General features: G+C 38.2%; 4 protein-coding genes across 5 annotated transcripts in view; 1 reads left to right on the top strand and 3 right to left on the bottom strand.

Annotated features, from left to right (window-relative positions):
• On the bottom strand, nucleotides 1-14,413 carry LOC113672559 (stAR-related lipid transfer protein 3). Its single transcript, XM_027188860.2, has 16 exons — nucleotides 14,106-14,413; nucleotides 12,956-13,036; nucleotides 12,540-12,617; nucleotides 11,638-11,697; nucleotides 10,068-10,163; nucleotides 8,901-8,943; nucleotides 7,248-7,284; nucleotides 6,565-6,617; nucleotides 6,085-6,146; nucleotides 5,334-5,426; nucleotides 5,130-5,198; nucleotides 4,470-4,565; nucleotides 3,663-3,742; nucleotides 3,454-3,558; nucleotides 2,693-2,786; nucleotides 1-1,813 (listed from the first exon to the last, which is right to left on the bottom strand). The coding sequence occupies exons 1-16, from the start codon at nucleotides 14,304-14,306 to the stop codon at nucleotides 1,715-1,717; spliced, it is 1,347 nt and encodes a 448-aa protein (XP_027044661.2). The 5' UTR covers nucleotides 14,307-14,413; the 3' UTR covers nucleotides 1-1,714.
• LOC113672558 (uncharacterized) lies at nucleotides 14,384-26,883 on the top strand. The gene is made up of 12 exons (XM_027188859.2): nucleotides 14,384-14,520; nucleotides 14,633-14,735; nucleotides 15,064-15,172; nucleotides 16,097-16,195; nucleotides 16,842-16,906; nucleotides 17,659-17,721; nucleotides 22,258-22,299; nucleotides 23,026-23,210; nucleotides 24,098-24,305; nucleotides 25,081-25,223; nucleotides 25,999-26,170; nucleotides 26,512-26,883. The coding sequence occupies exons 1-12, from the start codon at nucleotides 14,480-14,482 to the stop codon at nucleotides 26,578-26,580; spliced, it is 1,299 nt and encodes a 432-aa protein (XP_027044660.2). The 5' UTR covers nucleotides 14,384-14,479; the 3' UTR covers nucleotides 26,581-26,883.
• On the bottom strand, nucleotides 17,972-21,230 carry LOC113672557 (uncharacterized). The gene has a single exon (XM_027188858.2). It carries the CDS (start codon nucleotides 20,694-20,696, stop codon nucleotides 19,020-19,022), a length of 1,677 nt encoding a protein of 558 aa, XP_027044659.2. The 5' UTR covers nucleotides 20,697-21,230; the 3' UTR covers nucleotides 17,972-19,019.
• The window catches only part of LOC113672561 (reversion-inducing cysteine-rich protein with Kazal motifs), a 30,212-nt gene continuing 28,902 nt past the window's right edge, over nucleotides 26,690-27,999 (bottom strand). For both annotated transcript variants that reach the window (XM_089181347.1, XM_027188861.2), the window contains one exon: nucleotides 26,690-27,978. In XM_089181347.1, the coding sequence (XP_089037473.1) occupies nucleotides 27,727-27,978 (252 nt within the window). In that variant the 3' untranslated portion in view covers nucleotides 26,690-27,726. The remainder of the gene's footprint in view (nucleotides 27,979-27,999) is intronic.

The raw sequence follows: 27,999 nt of genomic DNA, 5'->3' as shown, positions 1-27,999 counted from the left end.
GACTATTCAGAGCTCCGTATATATTTCTATTTGCATCTTCTGGTACATATTAAAATGACCCAATATAATTCATATAAGTACGAAAATATAAAACTCACTTTATCTAAACCACCATACCCATGAATAATAAAACAAAATCTAGCATAAAAGAAAATTCTGGGAAATTTCAAAACAAACTCTTAAAAGATATATGAAGCGAATGTCTCTGCGTTCCCCGTTCACCATCACTCCCATTAGTAACCAACACAAAATTTCTCCTCGCAATATCAATACCATGTCAAACAGACAAGTAAAGAGAATAAAGATAAATATCAAATAGTGGAATATCAGTTGATCAATACCAAATTCTCCTAAGTAACATCATAGAAATTGTATGGCAGAAAATAAGGAGAATTGCTAATGAGATCTTGGGAGTAAAGGGTTGAGGTGAAAAGGAGGCTCAGAATTAGTGCATGGGGAACAAGTTGTCATCCACTGAAATGGTTGTGAAAAATTTAAATAATTAATTAATCTTTGAAATTATAAAAATACTATTAAAATCTCCTAACGGCTTCAAGCCAACTGGTATCCTTAGCCATTCTGCTTTCGGCGTCCCCTTCTTAACCCTTTAACTCCCTCAGGTGATTCACATGTAACTTCTCCCTTGCATATCATCTACTATCCAACAAACAGGTACTCAAATGTATCAGGTAGAAGTTGTTGTCTTGATCTAACACCAAATTCTCGCAACTAATTTACGAGGAAATGTGTTGCAGCTAGAGGGGAGAATTAACAATCGGATCCTGGGAGTTAAATGGTTCATGAAACCACAAGGTTTTAACGACCAGTCACTATCTATCTATCTATGGAATCAGTCACTATCTGTGGAATCTCTCTTCTCGCGTTCAACTCGATATCTCACTCGTTCGCTGCGCACACTCGTTAGCTATCGTGTTGAACACTCGAAGAGAAATTCCATATCTACGCGCACCCATGTATTATTCTCTACATAAACAGTTTTACTTTCGTGGGTATTGGAAACAAATGGAAGCTTCCCTCCCCAAAAGAAACTAAATCTACATCTACACTAAATCTAAATCACTCCTTTTAAAAATCACCGGCTTAAAAAAACTCGAACCACTTGAAATTTAAAGTATTAAGCCAACCGCACGATCACGTAGTCTGTTGCCATCTACCATTAAAACACTCATCACTTCAAAACTGATGAACAGTAGTTGCGGGGGCAAAAATATAAAAATAAAAGCATTTCCTTTGGTATTTCATCCTGAACGCCATGGGTGAGGAAAACTATAAGACCAAATCCACCAGTCAAACCTTAAAAAAAAACCCTTCGTTTCCTTACAGGAGATCCGGCAACCATTTTCGCCCTGTGGAAGACTCGTGTAATTAAAATGTAATTTAAGATAGCCGTTACCAAGAGAGTGGAGAAAACTTTAAGAAAGAATTACGATAATTTAAGACGAAGGAAAAATGATGCAGATTGCAAAAGACGTAAATAAAAAATTTTGGCTGAAGGTTGAAAATGACTTGGCCTCACTATGACTAGACGCTGTGTTTTACATCCCAACAGTATCAAATTAATTATGTCTCCACGCTAAGCTTTGTTGTAAAAATTGTACCACTCCTTATATGACATTTTGCAGAGAGTTTTTTTTCGGTTCCAGGTCTCTTTTCACGCGGCCGTGTCTCTTCATTTCTCGCCTAGCCTCTTCAATCAGCCGAGTTGTTCCTGGATGTAAGCCTTTAATCCTTGTCCTGTCTGGAACAACATGAAGGACATGGCAGCGTCAATTACTGACTGCGGTAACCATCCCTAGTGAGTTAAAAAAAAAAGATAAAAAACGCTATCATTGATTTATAACAATTTTAAATTGAATGCAATTTTAATTGAATGCCTTTTCGACCTCGTGCACGTTCGTTTTGCCTTCCGAATCTCGCGAGCTTTGCTGGAACGGCAGTGCTGGTGATAGCTTACTCGCAGGCCAAATTTTAAAAAATAACTAACTAAGGTTTTGACAAATCGGAATGAGTGTTATGATTGACAAGGCTCTTTAGACGCCAAAACAGAGGAGGTTTTTAATCTGGTCAACAACCATTCTGATGCCGGATGCACACAAATGGGGAATTCCTTTGTAAGTCAGTAGCTTAAAGACAGCACGGGACCAGTTTCGCCCTTTGTGGTGTTGTTGGCAACGATTGGTTTTGTGAGTATATTTCATTTGATGATTTAACTTTCATCAGCCTCTTTTTCATTTGTTTATGTTTTGTTTCTCTCTCTTATAGAGTAACTTGTAAAAGATTATCGAAAGTTATTCGGAATTGTTTTAGTTTTGCTCCTCTATGCTCTGAAATTTGTTCAGAAAACTTGCGCCACTTTCTAAACCAATCAATCTACACCAATTCGAAACTGAAACGGATCGCGGTTTGGTTGCTTGTGTTTTCCCGCACTTCAAGCTGTTTACTTGTTTTTATTTTGACTCCTCATTTGTTCCTTGAGATATTAACCTTTCTCCTTATTGGCCTTTGTGATTGGTTTTACGTCACACAATCGTGACGTACTGCTAAACACAAATTATCGATCGGGTGCCAAAACCAAATCCATAGAAACCAAAATGCGTCGTGACAAGTCCAAACTTTCATTATCATTTCATCTTTCTTTAGATCAGACCCTGGCTGGCCAAGTTATTTTTACCTTCAGGTCCACGTCGAACAGCCAAACATATTCAGTACCGCTGGGATTCCCTTCAGCCTCCCGTATAGCCCAGCCACCTGGACCATTTGCGGCTCTGAAGAAACAAAATCAAAAAGAAAATAAACAAAACACAACGCTAAGGAAATAAATTGAGAAGACTTAATCAGTTTCAAGCGAGAAAAGTTTGGAAAAATTTAACATAAGCGGTCATGCATAGTAATTTTGCCTCCTCTCGCCTTAAAAAAGTAAAGGTTTTTTTAATTTCTAGTAAATTTAGTGACTTACAAAACTACCTCCAACTTGAAAGACACAACGAAATGTCAGTTACGAACAACAAGACAAACACGAAAGAGGCGACGATAAAGAAAAACGCAACAAGGATAACTGGCGAGGGAAATGATTGACAGGGGACTCTAAGAAAAACTTTAACTGACTATAATTAGGCTGTTGTAAGAGAAGCAAGAGCCATGAGGTAGAATATAGTCGTTCTCTTCTAAAACCATCTTACTTGAACTTCTTAATAAAAGAAAAATCTCTCAGCTTAAACTTTTTAAGTTTGTTTAATACAATCTTTGTTATTTGCCATTCCTAACCATCTTTTTCGGGTTAATTCCTGCAACTTTGGAGCTAACATACCCTGGAAAATTGCTAAGTTTAGCTTTTTAACCCAATTAACGACAATTTTCTGAGCACCGGCATTTAAAATCAGCTTAATGATCGTGTCTCCTTCTAGCATTTCATGAAATAAAACTCATATTTACCTGACATGCTCCTCTTTCGGTGGCATCTCATCACATTCAACTGATACGTTGCATGAAACAAACACATCTCCTCGCTTTTCCCATCGACGCAAATTCACAAAATCCCTAAATTTCCAAACGCTTCTCGTCAGTGACTCATTCTAACGGTCATGAAATACAGAATTTTTTATTTTTAATCAAAGTAGTAAACACTGAGCATGCGCACTCACCGACTAGACACCATTCCACCGCCGGCTTCACTAGTGGAATTATAAACAATATCCGTATTTTCATCAATTTGACGTAAGACCTGAAATAAATATGATGATTAGAGACAATACTTTGGAAGTTTAAACAAAATTTAAAGTATCTTGATCTTAGAATAGGGCTAGCACACATTTCTTTTAATAAATCTTAGTTCAAAACCATTGTTTCATCTTTCCAGGCTCAAGGCTATGGGAAACTCAAAATTGCCCAACCATGTAAATACTTCTAAGCGGTAACGTAAGCTGTTGGCCAGGGTAATCTACGTAAAGTCAGCCACCTGACACGGATCTTAATGAGTAACTAAGCACTTGATGAAGCTTAAACAGAAAAACAACAACAACAACAACAACAACGACACACACATACTACAATGTTTCGGAGATCAGAGCTCGATATGAAATCAGTCGAAGACGATTGAGCGCTTATCTAATAAGTGTCCCAAACCCAAAACCAAAGTAATCAAAACTGCCTATCAGAAGAAAGGAAATACTCTTAAAAGCCAATGAGAACTTGAAGCTAAAACAACGAAACTTTCTTACGCACGAGAAAACGCGGGCGACCAATTCTTGATTTGTTTTAGTTTTGCATCTGATTGGCTGAGAAAGTGGGGCGAGTTTTCTGGACCAATCACAGCGCGGAGCAACGCAATACCAAACCAATCCCAGATTGCAATCGAAAATCAATTGAAATTGTTCTATAATGAGGAAAAACGAAACATAAACAAAAGAAAACAGAGTACGATGAAAGTTCTACGAATACTTCTGACTTACAAAGGAAGCTGTTATGTCTCCTCCCCATTTGTGTGCATCCTCAGGATGCTTAATAACCAGATTAAAAACCTCATCTGCTTTGGCGTCTAAAGAGCCCTGTTAATATCAATGATAGGGATAATGATAAGGAATTTCTATAGCGCTAAAACTATAAACAGTATTCAGAAGCGCTTTACATAAGTTAAAGTTCTATACTAATAAAAATTAAAATATTAAAAGGCAATAAACATTAGAACTATTGAAACAAACTAAAAGCTTTTCTAAATAAATAGCTTTTTAAAAATGGCGAGGCTACTACTTGTTCTTACAGTTAATGGCAGCGAGTTCCATAAAACAAAAGGTTAAGAAGGGTTTTAAACAAACACAGAGGTGCGAGTTCATTATTCACAAAGGTTTGCGAGTCACATCAAATTCATATCGCTTTTCCAATGTTTTCGCCTTCGCCTCGCACACACCCTATTCGTGCACATCGCACGAGAGATTTTACGCTTTTGATCCATCGAGCCTTACGACAGTTCTGAAATATTTCACGATGCATTCTTTCTTTTCAGTAACAAAGCTCGGAAAGAACAACTGCAAATAGACCTCAAACCCGATTGTTACTCTCTTGGAAAGGTTTATTGCGTCTACACTAGAAATCCCCTATAAAACTTTCATTACCGTTAATCTGTATATTTTCTTTCCACCTGCGGGTAGCGGAATCACTCTACTTTCTACAACAACTCCATCCTAGATAAAAAGGAAGAAAAAGGAAAGTGAAAGAGAAAAAAGATAGGGGAAAACAAAACAAGCTCTTGGTGAATCTACAAAAACAAGCTTGGTGGAATGTTCTACAGTTATTCTTACAGAAAAAGAAGTCCTCACCTTAGCTTTTTCCGTTTTCCAACCATCATTAAGACGCATTCTTTCCCAGGTTATCTCCATCGTTTCTTTCCCTCTCTGAATAAATTCTCGATCCTTAACGGCCAAACAGATCAACAACGAGAGATTAATTCATTAGATTGTGCAGACACTCTTTAGGTGCGCCTGTGAGCACACGAGGCATTTTGGAAAAGGAATTTAATGCACACTTTGGGGTACATCGTATCGAAGGGCATGGGTCCAGTACACAAAATCAAGACTACTTTTCACGTAAAAAAACAATAAAATAAAACGACAAGTTACGTCTATTGCCCTTTCAAAGTGTAGTACTGCAATTAAAACAAGAACTCCTACTCTCGAAGCGCCAAGCCAGGTAAGGAAGCTTTGTTTGATTTTTGTCCAATTTTTTATCCCCAGAAAGTTCACCGGAAATTCTCGACCCAGTTTCCCGCTCATTTGGTTGGGCTAGTCTTAGCTCCCGATATGCACCCCAAATGTGGCCGATTTGAGTAATGTGTTTAAAAGTTTTCAATAGTTAAGGTGTTTGATTACAAGAAGCTCAAACTGAGGCCATTTATCAAGAAATCAAAATTGTTTAAGGAAAAATGATATTCGTCTTGTAACGAGCGTGGAAAAAAAATAAATAAAAATCCCCAGACCTTCGGATTCTGCGCTGTTTTCAAAAGTGATCATTTACAAAAGGTTATATAAGGCAAGGAACAATAAACTGGAAATGTTCATGAGAAACAGTTACCTCTTGAGACAAGGTCAAATTACCAGCCTCTTCCCTATCATTTTCACTTTCTTCGTCAGACGCTGAAAAAGATCAAACCAAGTTGGCGTAAATGAAAGTCAAACAGGCTCTATGCGATACATTCTTAATAGCTAGGGCGTTCAAGCCACTGACCAGAAGACACTCAAATAGAAGAATGCCAAAACATGGGTAGATATTTCTTTGTAAGAGTAACTAAGATAAATTGCAGCGAGACATAGCTTACATTTTAAAGTTTCACTGAGCCTGTGAGAAAAGAGACTAGGCTAATGACATGGGCTGTACACAATATCACAGCGAGAAGCCCTTTTACCTCCCCAGTTATTCATCAGAAACATATTTAACAAGTTTTACACAGATGAACAAAAGCAAACAATAAAAAACCCACAAGTACAACTACAAGTCTAACGACACCGAATGACATATTAGAAAATCAAAGGCAATAATTAACATCAAACCAACCTTCTGGTGTGTAAAAAGCATTGTCCGAAATCGTCGAATAAGGAGTCAGGTGCCTGAAAAAGAAGAGCAACATACTATTCTTAACCCTTTAACACCTAAGAGTGACCAGCATCTAATTTCTCCTTACAATATCACCCCTGAATCACATATCAAGGTCATGAGAATAAGGGAAACGATCATGAACTAGAGAGGCTCTTGATTGTTAAACACATTCTCCCTGAAAGCACCTTATAGAATGTCTTGAAAACAGTAAGGAGAAAACGGATCATGATTTTGGGCTGTTAAGAGTTTAAACAACTACTTTCTTTGCAATAAATATTCTTATATAAAGTTACTCTCGCAAATCCTGACCACTTTCGGTGTGAATTCAGTGATGTTTCGCTCTTTGCAAGTCTTCTTCAAGTAAAAAGATGGGTTGTACTTAATCTTTACGTTATATCACCAAAACGATCTTGCCTAGCTACGAATTTTAGAAAAAAAGGAATATGTGCTTCCCCTTTAATGAGCGGCCTCTTCGAGTCGACGCCTCTCAGGCTCATCTCTGTTTGAACTAATAATAAGAGCACAGGTGCCCGGGTCCTCGGGTGCTAATTTTAGGATTCACGAAGTAACCGTTAAAGACTAAGAACTGAGAATAATTGGCTACAAGGTTGAATCCCAAGATACCTTCATGTCTGGCTTACCTGCGGTTTTCATTTCGTAACAATGACCTCCTCTCTTCTGCAAAGAATAAACAAGAGATAGTTATTATTACTATATTACTAAGCATTTAGAGAAAGGCTCATTTCTCTTATCAATGGTTATGAAGAACGGCAAATGAAAAGAAAGAACAACGAACCGACGCCATTTATTCTATTCCTTGCAATGACTGTGACAACGAATACATCGGACAGACCAAACGCCAGTTTGGTACACGGTTAAAAGAGCACCAAAAAGCTTTATCGGAGCATACTTGCCTAACCAACCATACAATTGGGTGGGATAATTCTAAAATTATCACCACTAATCAGCGCTACCACCAGCGCTTTTGTTTGGAGGCTTGGCATATTAACTCCGCCCACGCTCCTTTAAATCGTGACGATGGCGGTTTGCTTCCTGACGCCTATTTACACCTCGTCAGAAAAAAGGCCGCTAATTAGTGATCATATAAAAGGACCTCTTGTTGCAGCGTTTAGATCCCCCCTGATGAAGGCACTAGACAGGAGTGTCGAAACGTTGGGTCTATGAATTGTAACTTCTTCAGTTACATTCATTAAATCTGCAAACCAGTGTAGCATCAAACTATGTCTGATTGTCCACCTGATTGCCGTGTGAACTTTAATATATATCAAACAAGGCTTTTATTAGTGCACGCTACGAACGAAACCAGGTTGCGCAAGTTTAACTCCTTCATCAAAATTTTTTTTACAACTTATTCTGACATAAATTCTGATTAACCCGGGTCCATTTCAAATGGTTTGAGGTATTACTGAGAGTAGCTTTAAAATAATCTTTTGCCTTTTTACCGAAAAGTTTGTCACATTGGGAAAATTAGAATTCTACTATTCGCGCTTGTTCCACGTAAGAACATTTCTCGCGCACTACGGTGGAAAGCACGGGCATGCACAGGGAGCCCAAGAATTATGTAGAGAACAAAGCATATCAAACTTAAACCAAGGAACAAAGCATATCAAACTTAAACCAAGCTTAATTTCACACGATGCAAAGGAACCTCCACATAAGCGAAAAGGTTTCCTTTTTTTTTTAATCCAAAACAGTTCAGATTTCAGGTCGATCAAGATTGTCAAAGAGTAACTTAGCTCTCTGGACAAACAAGTATCAAATATACAGTGAAACCTTTGTTAAGCGGATACCCTCGAAACCTTCTCAAGTGTCCGTTTCATAGTGGGAATCCACTAAATAGAGGTTTGTACAAATTGCGCAATAATTGTTAACGATTAACATTCAACAGTTACTCTGTACTGCGATAAAGTTCCATGTTACTAACGAAGGAATCCAGAGTTCAAGTTCATTACAGTTCATTACCAACCTTAATTTGTAGGTAATAATACAAAAACAACAACGATAATACGCGCAATTCATTGACTCTTTCAGTGTTTATGTACAAATTACACACAGTAGTCCGGTGTCCACTTCGTAGAGGTTTTTAACGATAGAAATTAGCCAAATACAATGTTTGTTAGTGTCCGCGTCCGCTTAAAAAGAAGTGCACGCTGACGGGTTTCGTTATAAACTAAGGGAAATGTAAGACATTAATTTCGGGACCCGGCTTAGTGTCTGCTTAATCGAAGGTGTCACCTTAACTGGTGGTCCGCTTAGTAAATGTTTCACTGTACCTCGAAACTGGCGCTGCTCCTCTTTGGTCTCCGCAGGGATAACCTGAATGATTTAAAATATAATATCTGTTTAAAGCTGGGACAGTCAGCATGTTGGATTTGGATTCCTACATAGAAAGATGTAATGATACTTGTGTGGTATATTTTAAGAACGTGGCTGTGAGGACAGATTAACCATTAAACTCCTAAGAGTGACTAGCATCTAATTTCTCCTTACAATATCACCCCCAAATCACACAGAAAGGTCACAAGAAAAAAGGAAATGATCACCAACAATAGAAGCTCTAGATTGTTAAACAAATTCTCCTAGTCAGCACCTTAGGAAATGTATAGAGAACAGTATGGAGAATATGCATACTGATGTTAGGGTGTAAAGGGTTAACAAATAGATTCCATGCCGTGCGCCTGTTCAGTTGTGGATCACAGATGACCTCAAGATTTTGTGAGAACAAAAAAGTGGCCCACGAGGCACAGACGAGTGTTACCACATTTTGACGTCTGTAATCTATTTCTGGAAAGACGCACGGCAACATGGAGCTCATTTGTTTCATACAATCAAGAAGCAAATATGTGTTACTGGTGACGTCATCTATGCGTCTTTCCTCCAATATATCATGAGTAAAGACCAATCAAAACGCGTGTGTAATTCAGCCTGTTATACATTTCATCGTAACTGGTGACTTTTAGCGAAAATGTCAAGTCTGCAATCGAGCCACGTGACTCATCCAGCTGCGGGAACTTATCGCGATTTCTGTGGCATGAAGTGACTCGGAGTATTACTACTTCCTCTACTTGGAGAAGATGCCAGTTCATCCTAAGATTACCCAACAGAATTTCGTCGTGCTTCTCTGATAATTTTCCTGATTTCAGCGCACGCGCTAACCGTATGGCTACAGTGTCTCCCACTGCACAATAATAAATACGTTTTATATCATCATTAGCCAAATAAAAGAGCACTCAAAGTAAAACAGGCAAACTACCAAAAACGCGGGAAAACGCGGGCTACCAAGTCACCTTTGGTTTTCTTTAGCGTCTGATTGGTTAAGAGGAAGGTGCAGACTTTCTAGACCAATCACAGACCGAATTGATGCAAAACCAAAAAATTTCGGATTCCTTTCGACATTCAAGAGCATATTTTCTTAATAAATAGTCATTTGCGAAACATACCTTAAAATCAAAAACCCAAACTTCTACCCACGATAAAATAAGCGACGACAAGACTAGGACATAGTACAAATATGCGCTGGTTCCATCTTTTGGAGACTGCACAGGGAACAAACCAAAAAAAAAACGTAATTAGATGATAGGACTGTGTCAATTCCCTTCAATTTTTCAGTTAAATTTAGATTGGATGTTTATGAATCAATCTTTAATCAGGTTTGCAAGACATTATAGAAGAGGAGGTAATTTAGTGTTAACAACTGGGTTGAAAACGTAAATTAGCCACCGTAAAGGGTAAAAAAGCTGACGTTTCGAGCGTTAGCCCTTCGTCAGAGCGATGGGCTAAACGAAGGGCTAACGCTCGAAACGTCAGCTTTTTTACCCTTTACGGTGGCTAATTTACGTTTTCAACCCAGTTGTTAACACTAAATTACCTGCTATACTCTCCCACCGACGCAGCACCACAGTTTCTTTAGAAACTTACCCCTTTATTATAGAAGAGGATTTAGGAAGGAACATTTTGAGAAGGGCAATTTTCATAAGTTTGCTCCAAGTGTCAAGTTTATATAAACCGTGACCTGAAGTTGAACATATCAATACATGGGATAATGGCCATATCTCTCAAATTCCCATAGTGACCAACACAGAACTTCTCCTTACAAAAATGAAAACAATATCAAGTAGACAAGTGATGAGAATAAAGAAAAATATCAATTAAGGGATTACATGTATTGGTTGATCCAATACTAAATTCTCTGAAGTAACATTGTAAGAATTCCATGGCAGAAAGTAAGAAGAGTTACTGATGAGATCTTTGGAGTGAAAAAGTTGACATAACTTAAACAAGGGTCAATTGTAACATTAGTTGAACAAATTATTACTTAAACTTGAGCAATACCAGGCTTGATTCTTAGCTGTGAATTGTGAGCATAAGGATTTTTTATTTCTTTATAGCAACTTAGTTTTTATGGCAGGAATAAGTACAAATTGCAAATTGTAAGCATGATCCCAACAGGGAAGAAAAAAAGTTGTTGTGTAACTAGTAATGATCCATTATTTTTTTGGTGGCCGACAAAAAGAAGGGATTGGTAAGTATCAAAATAAGGGAAGCAGTTGAGTAACAACTGATGCAACACTTAATTCTCCCTCTGTTTCAAAAGGGAAGAAGAGTCAATTTGAAATGAGACAATGGTAGCTGATAATAAGTCACTTGGGCCTTTTTTCCATGCACCCCTTCAACCCTGGTTTACCTTGAATCAAAAAAAAGAGCTCTCAAATATGACTGTCCCCTTTGATAAAAGAGTCAGTCAAAGAAAACACTTTTCAAAAGTACCACAAAAACACGCAAGTCATAAATCCTTGTACAAAATTGGAAATGTTAACTGCACCACTTGTAGCAATTTTCAATTGTTTTCCAAAAGTTTTGCTACCTAACTAGCACAAGTACTTTGTACCTTATGCAAATAGAAGTCTGTTCTTATGTTTTTCATTACTTTGCTGCTATTGAGCCTCATTAACACATTTCTAAGATACACCTTAAGTGTTTAACATTATCCAGTTCATAAAGTTAACTTACCGTGAATTTCATTAATATGGCTTTGACTAGAAGAAAAACAGTTGAGCTGCCAGTTGTCAACTATAAATTAAAGAAAATCATACAAAGAAAAAAATAATTATCTCAATGTCCCTTCAGGATCTGGAAATGAATCACAATTTAAAACAATAAATTATTTGGGCACTGTTAAAGCTACAATTGATTGATTTGTTTACTCCTACAGGGCAAGCATACACCTAAAAAGTACTCCTAGCACTGGCAGTTACTAAAATTTTGACAACCTGAACAGAAGTCATCACCAGAGTTAAGCAAGGAGTTGTTTATCAGTCTGACACAATGAGTCTAACTTGTGGAAACTTGTCAGTTTTTCTTAACTGTGGGCTGACTAATTCATAAGCATTTTGTCGTGCACACTGCATATATGAGCTAACATTTAAATTTTTTTTTAATCAAAGTGTTGCTGTCAAAAATTTTCTGCGAAGAATTCTTTCAATTCAACTCAACTATTTACTAAATATTATTTTCAGTGGAGTTTCTGTGCTGTATTATAATCACTATGTTACGTTAACAATGCACCTGTAGATAATGCTATCAAGATATGTGTTAGCTTGCAGTCCAAGGGTGTTATTAGAGCAAGTTAAAGTAAAAGTTCGCAAAAATTTATCTGATGGCCAAGAGGCCAGGTTGATTTAGAATTAGAGTGGACAAAGGGGGTAGAAGGCAGGGAAAACCCAACCTCTGCTCCCCTCTCATTTCTTACGACCGTCGCACACCCTTGGCACAAATTTCTTTCTCTGCCTAGCCTTCCCATGCTTTAAAAATCAAAGATGGCAGCTATGATTTACAACAAGAATATATCACTTGCTAGTGACAATTATAACTGCTCTACAGGCTAGGTGTGTGTACAAATCTTTTATACTCACCCCTACAGCATACCACTTTTGGCTCACAAATAGGGCATAAGCAAGAAGAAGAACAGTCATCCGCCACAATGCCAACATCTAAACATGCAAGTCACATCATGAGTTAGAAAACTAAAACATTTTTATTCTTGAAACTTAATGCCCAAATTGAATTTCTGATAAATTTGAAAATTCATATTTAAAAACCCAAAACTACATGTAAAAGACTTTACCAAGACCAAGGAGAGGTTTCACACTAATTTTGCAGTTACAGGAGTAAAATTGTTGAGCACTAGCTTAATTTTCGCTGTATAAAAAAATCTTTAGTCATCATTCTTGCTCAGTAAATATAGCTGGACAGTAGCACTGTTTGGTTATCATTGTGTCAGAGGATTACATCTAACAAGAAAAAAATCCCATCAGAGTTAAGCACTTACCACTAAATCACACAAAGATTCTTTAAATTTGTACTTCTGAACATCAGATTTGATAAATTCCTTAAACTCACCACTTAAACCCTGAAAATTGATTCACACAAAGTTTTAAAACATTGCACTCATTTCTAAGCCTTGAAGAAGGAAGCATTGTCACAAATCTCACTGAGCTAATAAGTGCACCAAATTTTTACAGTTGAAATCTGCTATCTTTAAAGTACCAAGACACAACTTTAAATTGTTTCTTTTCTATCAATGGTCTAGTAATCAACACTAGTTATCTAATTTTCCAGTAATCTAACCCTTTCACTTCCAGAATCTTATTAGTAATTCTTCTCACTGTCCACAGTTCTCATGAAGTTAGTTCAAAGAATTTGGTTCTGGATCAACTGATAATTCCCTAATTGATACTTTTTTTCTCATCAGTTGTTGGCTTGATATGTATTGATATTGTAAGGAGAAATTCTGTCTTGGTCACTCATGAGAGTTAAAGGATTAAATCCCAGACTTATGATCAATTCAAAACATACTTTAATTTATGTCTTTGATCAAAATTTACAAAGTAGCTAGCGAATGTATGTTATAGGCCTTCATTATATTCATCAGTCTTCAAGAACAAAAATTTAAAAAAGTCCTAAGTGTAAATTTTCAAGAGCTTGTATTTTCTTTGGCAGTTTCTGCAAAAATTGGGTGAAACTGATTTTCAAAAACTTTTATGGATGAATAACTTTTTTCTTTTCTTATCGATTACAGTGTATGTCTATGCAACACTAATGGTAGAAAATAGTACTGGTATCAAAAGGAAATTATACGTGATCATGTGATCTCTAACTCTTGCGTGAATTATCCGAGGATCACGAACGAAAACGTTTGATTGAGCTCAAGTGAAATACAAAGCCATGGAAATAACTGAGATTTAAGTGATAACAGGCACTTTATAGACTTGAAAATGCCTGAAATGCATGATATCTCATCGGGACAACAGTTATGCATACTGGTGTGAAATTGCTTCTGTATCTTGCGTCTATACACAATGTACTGTCCTACATAGAATATTAATTATTTCAGCTTTCGACATTACGCTTATTGCGACCTATTAGCTAACATACCTTTAACAAAAAAAAAAAACCAAAAAAAAAAGGAGATTACTTACATGCGCGTACAAAATCCAAATAAACAAAGTTGCCAAGAAATCGAAGAGTGCAAGAAGACAAAAAAGCCGGCGAGCTGGGGAAAATCTGCGATGCGTTGCTGAAGTAGCCAAACCTGATGAGGGATAACTAGTACCGGGGGCGGAATGATGGCTTCCTGATTCTGCATCATAATCTTGACTAACCAAAGAGCTCATCATCATAAAAGACTATCGACATGAACCACATGGTTCGATCACAAAATCTTCATGAAGGAAAAAGGAAAAGGGAAAGAGAAAGTAAATGTTTGTAGTTGAAAAAGATTGGTTACGAAATCTAGACCGCTGACAACCAGAAGTGCAGTCTCGTTTGTTTTGGTTGGCGGTCAGTTTGAAAAATGGCGGCCGAAGGAAATTCTGAACTGGACGGAATAGAAAGGTTTCAATACTTTTTTCGTTATGCGGCATGCCAAACGCATGATTACGCATTTTTTCTTTTAAATTGACGGTGTTGCTTACTATACGACTCGTTTTTGATTATGATATAACAGGATCTTTCAAGATATCAGAAATCACAGCCAAAATGTAGACAAAAATCTTGAGATCTTAAACATCGGAGATGTTAATCATGAACTGCAGCTACAAAAGCACAAGGTAAAATGTTTGATTTAATCAAAGTTATGCTCTTAGAAGAATCGCTGGATACCTAAAGGCCCTTGCTGCAAAAACTCTGAGTTGCCCAGCTCTCAAAAGCTTCATAAAAGGAAAGTTTTTCTAAGAAGACTCGACAAAAGTGATCAGTCGTCTGTGGCAGCTGAGTTAGAGAGCTGCAGTTCTGAGTATTGGCTTTTATCGACTGTCAACCTTTCTGAAAATATTATCAGCAGGAAAAATTGACTTGAAATTGAAATTCAACCGTAAACGTTTTTTTCTCTAATTGCCTTGTCTTGATATGCTGGACATTTTTCTTTTTTCGTTACAGAATCATCTGGCAAGTCTGAAAACTATTTTGATAAGGTTACAAACTCAATCTCGTTTTTTGGAAATGGCGAGAGAAAATTGGTCTTCAGCTAGTGATCTTGAAATGACTGGTGAGAAATCATACAATATTTAATATCCATTCATCAGAAGGCAAGTGATGAAAGTAACTTATTTGTCTTATCACCTGCACTTTTGTCTCACAGCTCTTATTTGAAACCTTTTCACCCTAACATTGATCTTAATTTTTTCCACACTTGTCTCTTAACATTTCCTATATAAAGAGAATTTTCTTGACGATCATTAGCTTCTTAATTTGGTGACTTGATTTTCCTAATTCATATGAACCTTATATTTGGTTCAAGGGTGATGCTGTTAGCATAAATTAGAGACCATTCACTCTAAGGGGTTAATGGGTTACTCTTGAATCAGCAATACTCAATAATGGGTTACTCTTGAATCAGCAATACTCAATTACGTGCTCACTTATGGTTAGAAAATTATGCTAAATTCAGATTTCAATCTTGTGATTCTATTATATACCCCTCTGCCAATTTTCACTGAACTGACGATATTTTTCCTCTCCAAAAGGTGGGAGAGAGCTTAGGGGCAGATCAAGGATTTTTCTTTGGAGGGGGTGTGCCATAAGGAATGACAAAACTGACATCTGCTATAACAAATAGAAGGGGTAATGCCTGAAACTTCAGTATCAAACTACTGCTTTTATGGCATTACACATAAATTCTTCAGCCTTGTCTCATGCGTTAGTTCAACGCCAATAAACTACTTAGTTTTTTTCTTTATTTTTTCTCAGAATACTAGTCATATTCATTTAGAAAACCCTAACTCGTTTCAGGGGGGGATGGTTGCACCCTTAATCTCCTAAATCCCTTATCCCACCCTCTCTTCCACAGCCAGTAAACAAGACAAATTGAAAAAAAAAAGAGAAATTTGCATGATATTATTACAGAAGCAGTTCATTCATTTTTATCATTCAGTCATGCTCTTGTACTGTATTTGTGGTGATTTCTATTTAGAGCACCAATCAAATGTTAGGAGTGAAAACAAGCAAGATAAAGTAATGATTGAGGAGCTGGAGACACAGATTGATGACATGGCTGAAACTCTCTCTACAAGTGAGTTGAACATAAACTTTTAGTTTCTTAGAATTATTATGGTAATCAATTGAGGTCTTTTAAATACTTAAAAATATTGTCACCAGATTCACTGAACCTAGTTGTATGATAGCTGGAAAAGCTGCAAAAATTTTAATCTTGAAAGCTTTAATTACCCTCTTTCATACATAATTTTACTCTTGTTCAGATTTTCCATTACTTGATACAGTGGTTGTTTAGATAACATTAAATTTTTCTCAAGTTGTGGTTGATCAGATCACCGTGAATCTTTTTTGAAGGAATTACCATAAGAATGTTCTTCATTATCATCTTTCATGTGTCTCCATGCTTTCAATTTTTTTGATTCTATCAGAATGCAGGACATGAGTCTCATGTGAGAACCTTTCATATAACTGATAATTGCCCTAAAACCAAAACCAAAATAATCAACAGACAAAAGGAAAACCATGTAAAGTGCCTGAGGGGTGGGAAAATGCAGGTGACTAAGATGTAACTGGTGTTAGTTTTTAATCTGATTGGTTGAGAAAATGGTGCAAGTTTTCTGGACCAATCACAAGGCAGAGTGAAGCTAAAAAAAAGCAATCCTACATTGCTATCAACACTCAATTGAAAACTGCTCTTCACTAATATGGTATTGACTTGGCAGAACATAAAATTTTGAAAGAGAAGCTTGACCTTTTGGAAAACAGAATTGTCAGCACAAAGGACAAGGTAAAATAAATATAACAAATGCAGTCTGTAAAATTCAGTGTTACTTTTATTTTTAGAACTATTACACGTTTTAATTGTGATCACCAAATGAATATGTTTGCCTAGACACTGTTAGCATGACTTACTTATTTCAGCCATCTTTCATGGTGAAGGATTCAGGTGGCAGCAACCTTTTGATAATTTTTGAATTAAATGAAACCATTTCATAGCCCTAGACATAAAAATTTTAAATTTATTCAGGCAAATTGAGTTAAAAAAGGTGAGGCCTGCATTCAAGCCTAGTAGCCTGTAACAGGCAGTAGTTTAACCTGGTTTTTGTAACATGAAACAACCAGCACTATTGCTACTTACCCTTGAGGGATGGGGATGCTAGTAGTTCATTGCAGGTTAAACCCTCCCCCTCTCCCTCAGAATTTTTTCCAGGCTTCCCTGTCAGTTCACTGTTACCCAGTTCTACTCCTGGGTGTAGACTGGGCACTGTGAGAGTTTAGTGTCTTGCCACAGAACTCAACATAATGATCCAGCAAGGAATTAAATGGGAACCTCTCAACTTTGAGTCTAGCATGCTAACCATTAGGTTATTGTATCTCTAGGGAGGGTGGCCGTAAATGGAAAGATAAAGCTGTTATCTGATCTAGCAAATAAATAATAAACACCAGCTCTAGGCATAACTCCCAAATTATAATAAACACAATTAAACCTAATAAAATCACTGTAAGTTATTAACAGTTTTATAACTTTTTTGTTCTTAGAGAAAGAACTTTGAAATGCTGAAAGAAAAGTTAGAGGAAATGGGCAACAAAGTGCAGGAAAAGGTAGATACAACCCATTTTCCCTCAGTATTTCAGACTGGGCTTAAGCACCAACAAGTTGTGCTTTTCCTCCTTAATTCTTAACTGCATTGCGGAATTTTCCTTAGAGAAAATCAAGACTCAAGGGTGCTCTCTGAACAGTTTTGATATCAATTCCAGTCATGGCTAAATTACTTTGCATTCATTAGTTTGACCCATTAAACCATGGTCTGCCTTCCCCATCAACATCTTTTAAAACAAAACCACAATCCTATCTGTTAACGGCTTTTAATGGAAGTAGGGTAAAGCCTATACAACAGCAGAAAAGGGTGCATTCAAGCTTGCACATGTGACTTTTCTGTCTTTCTTCATTTTGAAGCCAGTGTGGGTAACTTCAAGAAAATTTTTCCAACCCTTTATCAGAATCTATATTCTCCATACTCTTCTCTATGCATTTACTTAAGTACCGACAAGGAGAATTTGTTTAACAATCAAAGCTTGGCAATCATTTCCTTTATTCTCATGATCTTAATATATGGTTCAGCCATATTAATGTAAGGAGAAATTAGATGCTGGTCACTTTCAGGGTTTAAAGGGTTAATTTTATGCACCATTAATCAATGACAAAATTGTCTGAGTACATCTTACAGTGACCTCATTTTTCTGATTTGCATGAAAGTTTTTTTTAAGAGTTTCTTCTAGCAGCCTGGCTCAAAATGAAAAACTTGCCAAAACAGCCACTAAAGTAATTTTGAATCATTCTGGAGCTCATTATTAGTCACTTAGAAGTGAGCAATCTATAAAGGATTTAAAATTAAATGGCTCTTCTATCACCCAAACGACCACTGGCCAAACAAAGTTTTACTTGTATGAAAATGAAAATCTATAAAAATTGATTGTGCGCTGGAATTAGCAAATTTTCTTTTACAAAAGTACTCTCGAATTATTATGTCTTGCTTAAGCTTATCAGCTCACTATAAATTTTTTTTCTATTTTGCTCACAAAACACATCAAAGTTTAATCATTCTTTCCACTAAATACAAAATGTAGCAACAACTGATTTTCATTGAAACTGCAGTTAATTATTTTGAAATCACTCCATCACCTCTTTCACTTTATCCCTTTAAGTCCCAGATCAAATTTGTAATTATCCTTACTGTCAGCCATACAATTCTTGTAATGTTAGTTCAGAGAATTCAGCATTGGATCAACTAATTATCCCCAAATTGATATTTTTCTTTACTCTCAACACTTATCTGGTTGATATTGTATTGCTATTGTAAGGAGAAATTCTCTCTTGGTCACTCATGGGAGTTAAAGGGTTAAGCAGGATTTGAGCTTTCATTAAGAAATGGGAATCGAAAAATCTGTATGCGATGACTGTTGCAGTCAGACACAACTACTTCCCCCCGTTTTCCAACTGCCACAGAGTATGGCAAACAAAACTTTCCCTCTTCCTCACCAAAGCCTCCAAAGCTCTTTACGAAGTTTCCATAAGAGTCAAGGACTTGAATGCGACAGTTGCCAGAATCGCACACAAGTATGTTACCTCCTGAATCCACAGCCAGTCCTCGCGGTTTGATAAATTGTCCTGGCTCTCTTCCTGATCTTCCAATCTGCTGAAGGTAGACACCATGTCGGTTGTACACCTTGAGGCAGTGGTTAAATGTGTCAGAGACAATAAATCGCCCTTGATGGAAAACTGCAGATGATGGCCAGCCCAGCTTGTTTTTCCCATCAGCTCCGAATTCAAGACATAAATGTCCACTATGGTGAAACACTAGTACCCGTTCATTCGACGAGTCCGTGACAATTATGTGTCCTTCATTATCAACTGATATTCCCTCCACTTTGGTGCCAAGTTTAGTCTCAGTGTTCATGCACCTAATCAGCCGACCTTCAGAGTCCAACACTTTGATTTTGTGAGTTTCATCATCGAAGGTTACAAGGTGATGATCAAGGTCAAACGCAAGGCCGGTGGGAAGGTGAACACTCTCTACTTCATCATCTGTTAAAAAATGAAGGAAACTGCCTCGATGATCAAATACTTGAATCCTGCTGTTAGCATGATCAGCAACAGCAATACAGCCATCGTCCCGTATGGCCACGCCCCACGGGAGGGTAAATTCACCCTTGTCAGCCCCAGGTGTTCCAAAAGCAGAAATTTGTATTTCACCTGTTGAGTAATCGAGACTAATTGAATGAACGTCAGAGCTCTCTGGGTCTTCTTGAGTAGAATGAACGTCCAGTTTTCCAAGCTTAGTTAGTTGTTCACTTTCGTTAAAACTTGTGTTTGGAGTAAATACAATGGGATTAATTTCCGGTATGTCCGACTCTATACCATCAATGTCTCGAAGCTGAGATAAGATCGAATCTTTAGCTTCAACAAGCCTCTTTGTGGAGAGTGCATTGATTTGTTGCTGGGCATCATTGAGTGTCCTACTTGCATCTGCTATCAAATTCTGTATCACAACTTTTTGCTGTCTTAAATCACTCTGCTGTCGAGCCACAGCCGAATTAAGCTCTTCTATAAGTTCTTCCTCTCTAGTTCTCACCATCAGCACAATTCTTTCTGCAGCTTGCCGAATTTCACCTTCAACTTGCTGCCTTCGGTTTCCAAGACTCTGCGATGTGTCCATGATCTTGGACAACAATCCCTTTTTGTCTTGCAAAGTCTCCTTGCATTTATTTACACGGTCCTCCACCTCCTTGATGTCTTTGGTTCTACTTTTCCCGGATATTAGAGCAATCGCGATGTAATTTGTAGGCAGACCGTCGATGCCCTCCGGAAAAGGTATCTCAGTTTCTCGCCTGCAGGTGGGGCAACGCAAGAAGGATCGACGCAAATTGTGTTCCACCATCTGACTCAGACACCGTTTGCAGACTGTGTGAGAACAACACAGATTCTTTGGATCTTCGAATTCGTCTAGGCACACCGGACATTTCAGCTCTTCCTCTAAAACACGAGACAAATGACCTTGATCTCGAATCCAACTCATCTCTTTCCTTGAAGTCGAGCCGAGCCGAACGCAGAAGTTAAAGGAAAACTGGCTTGATACCTTATCAGATCGAAAACTGACCGACTTAGTGATTGTTATCCTCTAACAAGGTTCCAGATAAATTGGTTTTAGGATTGCTATAAATTCACACAATTGTTTTGTCGAATCACGCCTCCAGTTCACAGATTGTAGACCAATGAAACGTTTTGATAGCTTTATAGGATGAAATCACAGTTACAATCCTATAAAAGCCGTTAGCATTCGTCCGCGCTTCAGAGTTCCTTTCGATTTTCCTCGTCAACCAGCACTCCGCCAGACAGACCCAAAATTCTTTTCAGGCCCAACATAATCACCTATTGATTTCTTTTCAGAAATTGAAATTTTAAACCCTGGGGCTTAGAGATTTATGTCAACATGACACTCTATTCTCTTTATCGTCCAATCACGATTGTTATTTTAGGTTTACCCTCTGACAAAACTATCATGAGTCATGGTTTGGAGTTTGATCCCGAGCAAAGACTAGCTGTCGCCTTTTAGATTTCAACGTGACTTTTCCTTGGAGACTTAATGAGATATTTCATGTTTGAAGAATGCCTCTAAGGAAGTATTTACTGTGAAAATTGTTTAGAATCAGTAGCACACTCTAGATTTCCATGTGGTTCTTTCCGCCTGCCCACGCAATCTTAAGCTTGCGGCTGCCTTATGCAATAGGTCACGCAATCTCTTAAGCAGAGACAAACTGGTCACAGTGTACTGAAATATCTCAGGCAAAGATTGGTGCATCTTGGAGAATTTTGCCGAACTTTATCTGGTTCGTCGACCGCTTTCCGTCTCAATATTCTCCATTCTTCCTCTTCATGGGTTTTAGAATGTTTCTTTTCTGTCTTAAGCATTAACAACGAAGTTGATGATGTAACTTAGCCACTGTAAAGAGATTTTAAAGCTGACCTTCCGAACGTCAGCCGAGTGTAGTTCGCCCTGACGAAGGGTTCACGTTCAGAATGTCAGCTTAAGAAACTCTACGATCTACGGTGGCCGAGTTACATTTATCAACTTAGTTGATAAGAGAAAATTATCTTATCTTACACCGCATCCTCCCCTCCCCTCCCCTCCCCTTAACCCACCGACGTAGCACCACAGTTTCTTGAGAAACTTAAACTTACTTCTTTTATAATATTTTGTGGTCTCTGTCTCGTTGAAGGTAGTTTTGCATAGCTCAAGAATTGTCGCAAAATTTTGCGTGGAGGCTATTTTTAACACAGTAGTAGAGATGAAAGAAACTCGGAAAAGCCAATGTGAAGTGTAAATGCCACCCTGTTATCACAAACACTTTTCTCTGTTCTGTCTCAAAGTTCTTTTTCATCAGATGAAGAATCTCTAGTCAGAAGCACGGGTTTTTACTCTATTGGATTGTAGCCTTTCCTCAAAATACTTTTCCTAGAATTAAAAATGAGTATCGAGAAAATCTGTCCAGGTTGCTGCAGCGCTCTGGAAATTTAAAGAGTTGGCAATAATCCCTCATTTCGTTTTTTTTGTTTTTTTTTTTTTGACATCTCGTTAGGAAAATAGCCATGGCTCGTTGGAAGATGTGAGAGCGAAACAGGTCAGTGAAACAAAGTCTAATTACTAAAACATCCAGCAGAGAAAAAAGTGAAATGGAAAAAGATTTAATATGAAAGTAATTGAAATTGGATTTGGAATTGAACAATGAACTAGTAAGTACTCTTTGTATCCGAGGCATAACGCATCGAGCCTGCTCCCTGAAGTAAGTGATGAGGTTTAAGAACGATTTTTAAGCCATCTTCCCTCACTTTCCCCCACCTTAACGCCAGCTGCAGCATTTGTCATTGTTGCCTGCGAGCAGGCTTTCGAAAGCACTGTGGAACGAGCGGCAGATTCGAACTGGTCAGCGTGCAAGAGGTCTTCGAGGGTTTTGGAACTCATTTTTCTTCCAATAATCCCCATGAACCTTCGCGCGCCCACATCGCTCACCGACTCAAGTCGCGCGGCTTTTCACGCTTTTGTCGTAGCATCAGTGGGAGCCTGCAGGTGGGTTGTCATTAGGGTTGCAAAGTTTTGCTGCTCTTGCATCTTACTCTTCTCAACCCCTGCGTAATGTTGATGAATCATTAATGTGCGAAGGAAGTTTACAATTTACTGTTAATCAACAAGTCCAAGACTTTCACGGAGGAATCACGGTACAGAGAGTTATTCTCATGTATCTTGACACATTTTTTAGCCAATTTTCTTGAAAAGTGTATTCCTGGTCAAGTTTTCCACTGATTTAAAGGCAAGAACATATACAGGCGATGTGCTATATTTTTTATAGGCAGAGGCAGAATTAGCCATCCAGCAGTGTACAGCAGCAATTTCTGGACTTGAACACTGCAAAGGATTGTTAAAGGGTGAAGTGAGTCGTCTGGAGGAGTTTGTCAAGGAACGGGAGGAAGAACTAAAGAGGCAAACAGAGATGACGAAAGATCGTGACGAACAAGAGCGGAAAAGGCGACAATGGTAAATGACATGTCTCTATTGTCAGTTCTTCACATAACGTAACAATTATGCGATACATTGTGTTTTCATTAGATTGTATGCCCCGAGAAAAATGTTTCAAGCCCTACGCAGGAGACGCGGCGTCCTTGAGGTTATAGCCTTCCTCCCCACCCCTACCCCCTCGCTCCTTTTCTTACGCTTTCCTCGTCGTCCCATCCTCAACTAGAGAACCTGTTCACAGGCTATATGGTTAGCGCTGGTCTTGGGATCTTTTTTTTGTTGTTGTTGTTTTATGCTTCGTTTTGTTTGTTTTGTTTTGTTTTGTTTTTTTTTTGGGGGGGGGGAAGGGAGTTAATTGTTGCACTGCCTCTCTCCACCCTGGAGTACAACCGGATACCAGAGAACTGTCAGGGAGTGCTTGAAAAAACTGCAGGGGTGGAGGGAGGTTACCAGCGATGGACTATCTTGCTGTCGAGGGGGTGGGGGAGTTGGCAATATTCCTCTTTTGAATGCTCCTAATGGTGTCTCTAGAGTTCTTTTCCTTCGTGCATTAGGCTCTTAGATCACAAGCAGTTTTCAAGTAATCTGGAATGACCTAGACCCTGGTTCGTATTAGGCACTTTAAAAGTTATCTAAAACCACCCAAACACGTAGATACAAAATAAAACCATGTGCGGAATGGTCCCTCGCGTTGCATCATCATTTCTTTGCCTTTTTAACGATCCAAAACTGAATAAAATCTCTAAAGCATTAGATTTATAGAAGGCGAGGAGACCCAAGAAGCCACCAGGCTTATGGGAGAGGCCTTACTCTGGTTAGCGTTGCATTTTTTTTTTCTTCATTCGTTTTACAAAATTCAACCGAATTAAATCTCAATAAACCATGTTCCCGTTATTTGTTTTATCAAGGTTGACAGATGTGGTTGAACTACACAGTCGCCTTGGAGGTGTCTCTGTGCAAAGCCTACATGGAGACTGCGTGGTCTTGGAGATACGGAGTGACGCACATATTGAAGATCAGGGGGGTGAGGTTATTGGTCGAACCACCTCCCCCTTGATTTTGACCATTAAGTATCGTCTGGACGGAGGGACACGTCCTGTGTTCGGAGGAGCAACGGTAAAATACCTTACAATATGTCAGTAAACATGCCTTACTTTTAGCAACTGAATTAAGGGGGCACGTTCCAAAGAAACAGTGGTGCTGCGTCGGTGAGGGAACTACAAGATAATTTGGTTTTATAGCGGAGCTCGCAGAGCGTAGCCCCATAATTATACAGAATGGTAGTAACCCATCAAGCCGAAAAAATTTGGACTTATGACCGTGCGGGCGTCTGTACAAGGTGCTACTTTTAACATACGTGGTCAACTGTACCGCGGGCACGCCAACGCCACGGCTTTGTCCAGTGGTCCGGTGGTCAGTGCAATGGGCTCCGAGTCGGAAGACCCGGGTTCTAGTCCTGGCCGGAGCAAGGCGTTGTGCCCTTGAGACGTGCGGGAAAAAAATACGAGCTCCGCTTTTAGGCTTGGCTAAATCTATATATTAAACTGAGTTGATAATGTAAATTGGCCATCGTAAAGAGTTTCTAAAGCTGATGTTTCGAGCGTTAGCCTATCGTCAAAGCAACACGGTTTTGTTATTACATTATATACTAATGGTTGTACCGAATCTTGAAAGCCTTTGGTAAGTTACCATTTTATTTAGACACGAAGTTTTCCAGTGCGTAGCTCAGTTGTGGTACAAAAAGAGCCTTCATTCAGGTGGCACTTGTCTCTCGTGTATCGAGTCATGCGAAGATTCAGGGCTCTTTGGTCAGAGACTGATCATGGGTTCCATCCACAGCGAAATTAAAGAGACGTGTTATTTCTTTCACGATTTTCTCTCGTTTACACAGGTCAATCTGGACTCACTCAGTATAGATGATCTTGTTGATGAAGCCGTTCTTAGTAATGACGTTGCCGGATTTGTTTTTCAAGTGAAACGACGCTTCAAGAATCAACAAGGTCTGATCCGAGAAGTGGAGGAACTCCAAACGAAGTGAGTGAAGGGGAATGTGAGGCACGAGCAAATTGGCGCTTTGGAATAAGCACTGTATTTCACGATTGCTGCTCTTTCGCTTAGGCTCGACAGAGGTGCAAGACATTTCTGATCCATTGGAATGTTCCCATTTTCTAATTGCTAACAACTTTGTTCCATTTTGGTTTAATACTTCCTTAAGATTCCAGACTCCTCATTTAAGCTTTTTTTTCGAGTTTAAATTAATGTTCCAAAAAGTTGATAAGTGGCTTTTAAGCATTCCAATTCAGATAGTCAAATAAAAATCATAAAAAAGTTGTTGTTAAAGAAGTTTTGTATTGGATGATATGAATCGAAGATGAGTCACAACAGTCTTCGAATAACGAATGCATTTTTTTTTACTAATTTAATGAAGTTACAAAAACTCGATCTAGTCCGAGAGGAGAGTTCTTTGAACTGGATTGAGTTTTTCCCTAACCTTACAGTTATCAAGGGAAGACTACGGGAGATAAAGTTGTGGCAGAGCTCCTCGGAAGGAATGACCTGGAAAATTTTTACGAACGTCCTGGAGAATCTCCGGATATGATCGGATTCTATTTGAAAAAAATCTCACGCCTGAATCAACCCAAGTTGAATCGTACACTATAAGCGTCGTTTCACACTGTGTACTTTGTTCTTTTCAAAGTCATCAGTAATGATTATCAGCACTGTAATGGCCGACGCGTGAGGTACCGTGTTTTCAGGGGCTTCTCCCTGTGACGCGAGACTAACAACAGTGTACCTTTTTTTGATTCAGTTATGCGATTGACTGGGAACCAAGCCACCGCCGTATCCGAGTGATGCTGGGGAAGAGCGGTAAAATTGTGTGCATCCTGAAAGTTGATCCTTTTTACTCCAGTGGGCAGGGTCATGTGCACCTCCTCGGTGTGGAGGGGGGCTCCTATCACAAGGAGATACAACATTTACAGGTACAGTGATACTTAAATTTAATTGAACACCTTGATAGCCTCCACCAGGAAGCATTTGTGAACGCACCCAAAAACAAGCGCAATACCCCTCTACCTTACGCGCTTACTTTAGAACTTTAAATGGAGATACCGATATATATATTTGTAAGCATTTTTTTCTGTGGGGATCAGCGTTCTTTTCTAATGGCAGGTTTTCTCTGAATTGGAGGTTGTACCTCAAGCTTTTCAAAAGCGTCCAGTGCGCTTGATGAAATGAGGGGAAAATTTTATCAATTGTAATATGTACCCCTTTTTTGACTGCTTTTTTTTTATCGTTCTGTTATCTTACTTCTTTTTTCCAGAGTACTGGATCTGGTCGGAATCTTACTCAGGTGATCAAAGACCTTCAAGAGCTTTTTATCAACCCGTGAGATACACCCTTGGAGCTGATTTCTACATGTTTCCAAAGTGATTTTTTTTGCCAGACGAAAGTACCCAAGAAAGAACTTAAATTATGCTACCAACAAGAAAACTTCAAGCTGTATAAAACGTGTTTTTTAATACCTGTACCCGTGTTTTTTAAGAAACTTAATCTTAATTTCTATATTTACAGAATTTGTCAGATATATTTGGGTGACAATATTATATACAAGATGTATTTTTTTAACCAAGGTACTTGTAATATTAATGGTATTTTCCTTACGAATAAAATAAATATTAAGTCTTTTTTATATTATTTAGACATTTGGAGTGAACAAGCTTGAAAAGAGGAAAACTGAACTGCAACGAAACATTTGACTAGATTGTCGCGCAATATACCAATATGGTTCGCGTGACAAGACATACATCAATGCTACATTTAAACATTTGTTTAACACAGTCTCTTTAAAGCATAAAAGAGTTAAACGATTCATTTAATGATGAATAACTCAACAGCAAGGGTCAGAGCTTTTAAAGTTCAGTCTGAACAATTCTTGAAGACATTGTACAAACCTTAACGAGTTACATACACACATATATTACTTTACACGTAGTGATCCGAAGGGACTATTTAAAAACTCAAATAATACGATCGGCTTCGAAATTGGACTGAATATGCTTTTTTACTTCCTTCAAAAAGTCAGATCAAACTCAACGCAAAATATTGTGACCTTAACACAGAGAAAAATAACGTGCTTCTCTGAGAAAAAGCGCTTCAAAAAGTACGAGTTTTTTTTTCTCCTGTTAAAAAAACATAGACACAACCTTTTGTGCTCTCTTTTTGCCTTGTTTAGAGAGACGAAAAATTCAAATACCTGTGCAGCAAATTTGCTCAGAAATTCAACGGTCTATACGATACTTTACAAGAGCTACGTTAAATTTCAATATTCTCCATCTTGTTTACTTGAGGTCCGAGTAAACAAAGCAAGGAAGTGTTAGCGGTATGGCAAATCCCACTACAAGGCGTGCACTAAGGTACTGCGAACCATTTTCATGTCTACAAAAACATTTTCATTCTTCAAAAATACAATAATTTATCTTTGTACTGACGAAATTTCATTGCATTTACATAAAAATACTCTGTAGGATATCTACTGTTAACTTCTACCCGTTCGTAGCATGACAGGTAACATTATGATTGGCAGTATAGTTGCAGTTAAAGCACTGTTTAACCGACTCACTTTATTTTTGTGTGAGTCGGAAACCGGTTTATCCGGCTTATTTGATAACGTGGGCACTCGAGATCGCGCTGCTTTGAGAGCGGAAAGCACCATGTCGGACGTGAATGACGGTGTTCCAGTATCAATAAGAGCTTCAATCTTCTGCGCCTCGCGATTACAGGCATCCACCTAAGAAAAACGCAAAAAAGA

This window comes from Pocillopora damicornis, chromosome 9 (assembly GCF_964200805.1).
Source record: "Pocillopora damicornis chromosome 9, jaPocDami1.2, whole genome shotgun sequence".
Taxonomy (NCBI): Eukaryota; Metazoa; Cnidaria; class Anthozoa; order Scleractinia; family Pocilloporidae; genus Pocillopora; species Pocillopora damicornis.
The sequence above is the reverse complement of the archived record's forward strand: the minus strand, read 5'-3'. Positions and strand labels throughout refer to the sequence as shown.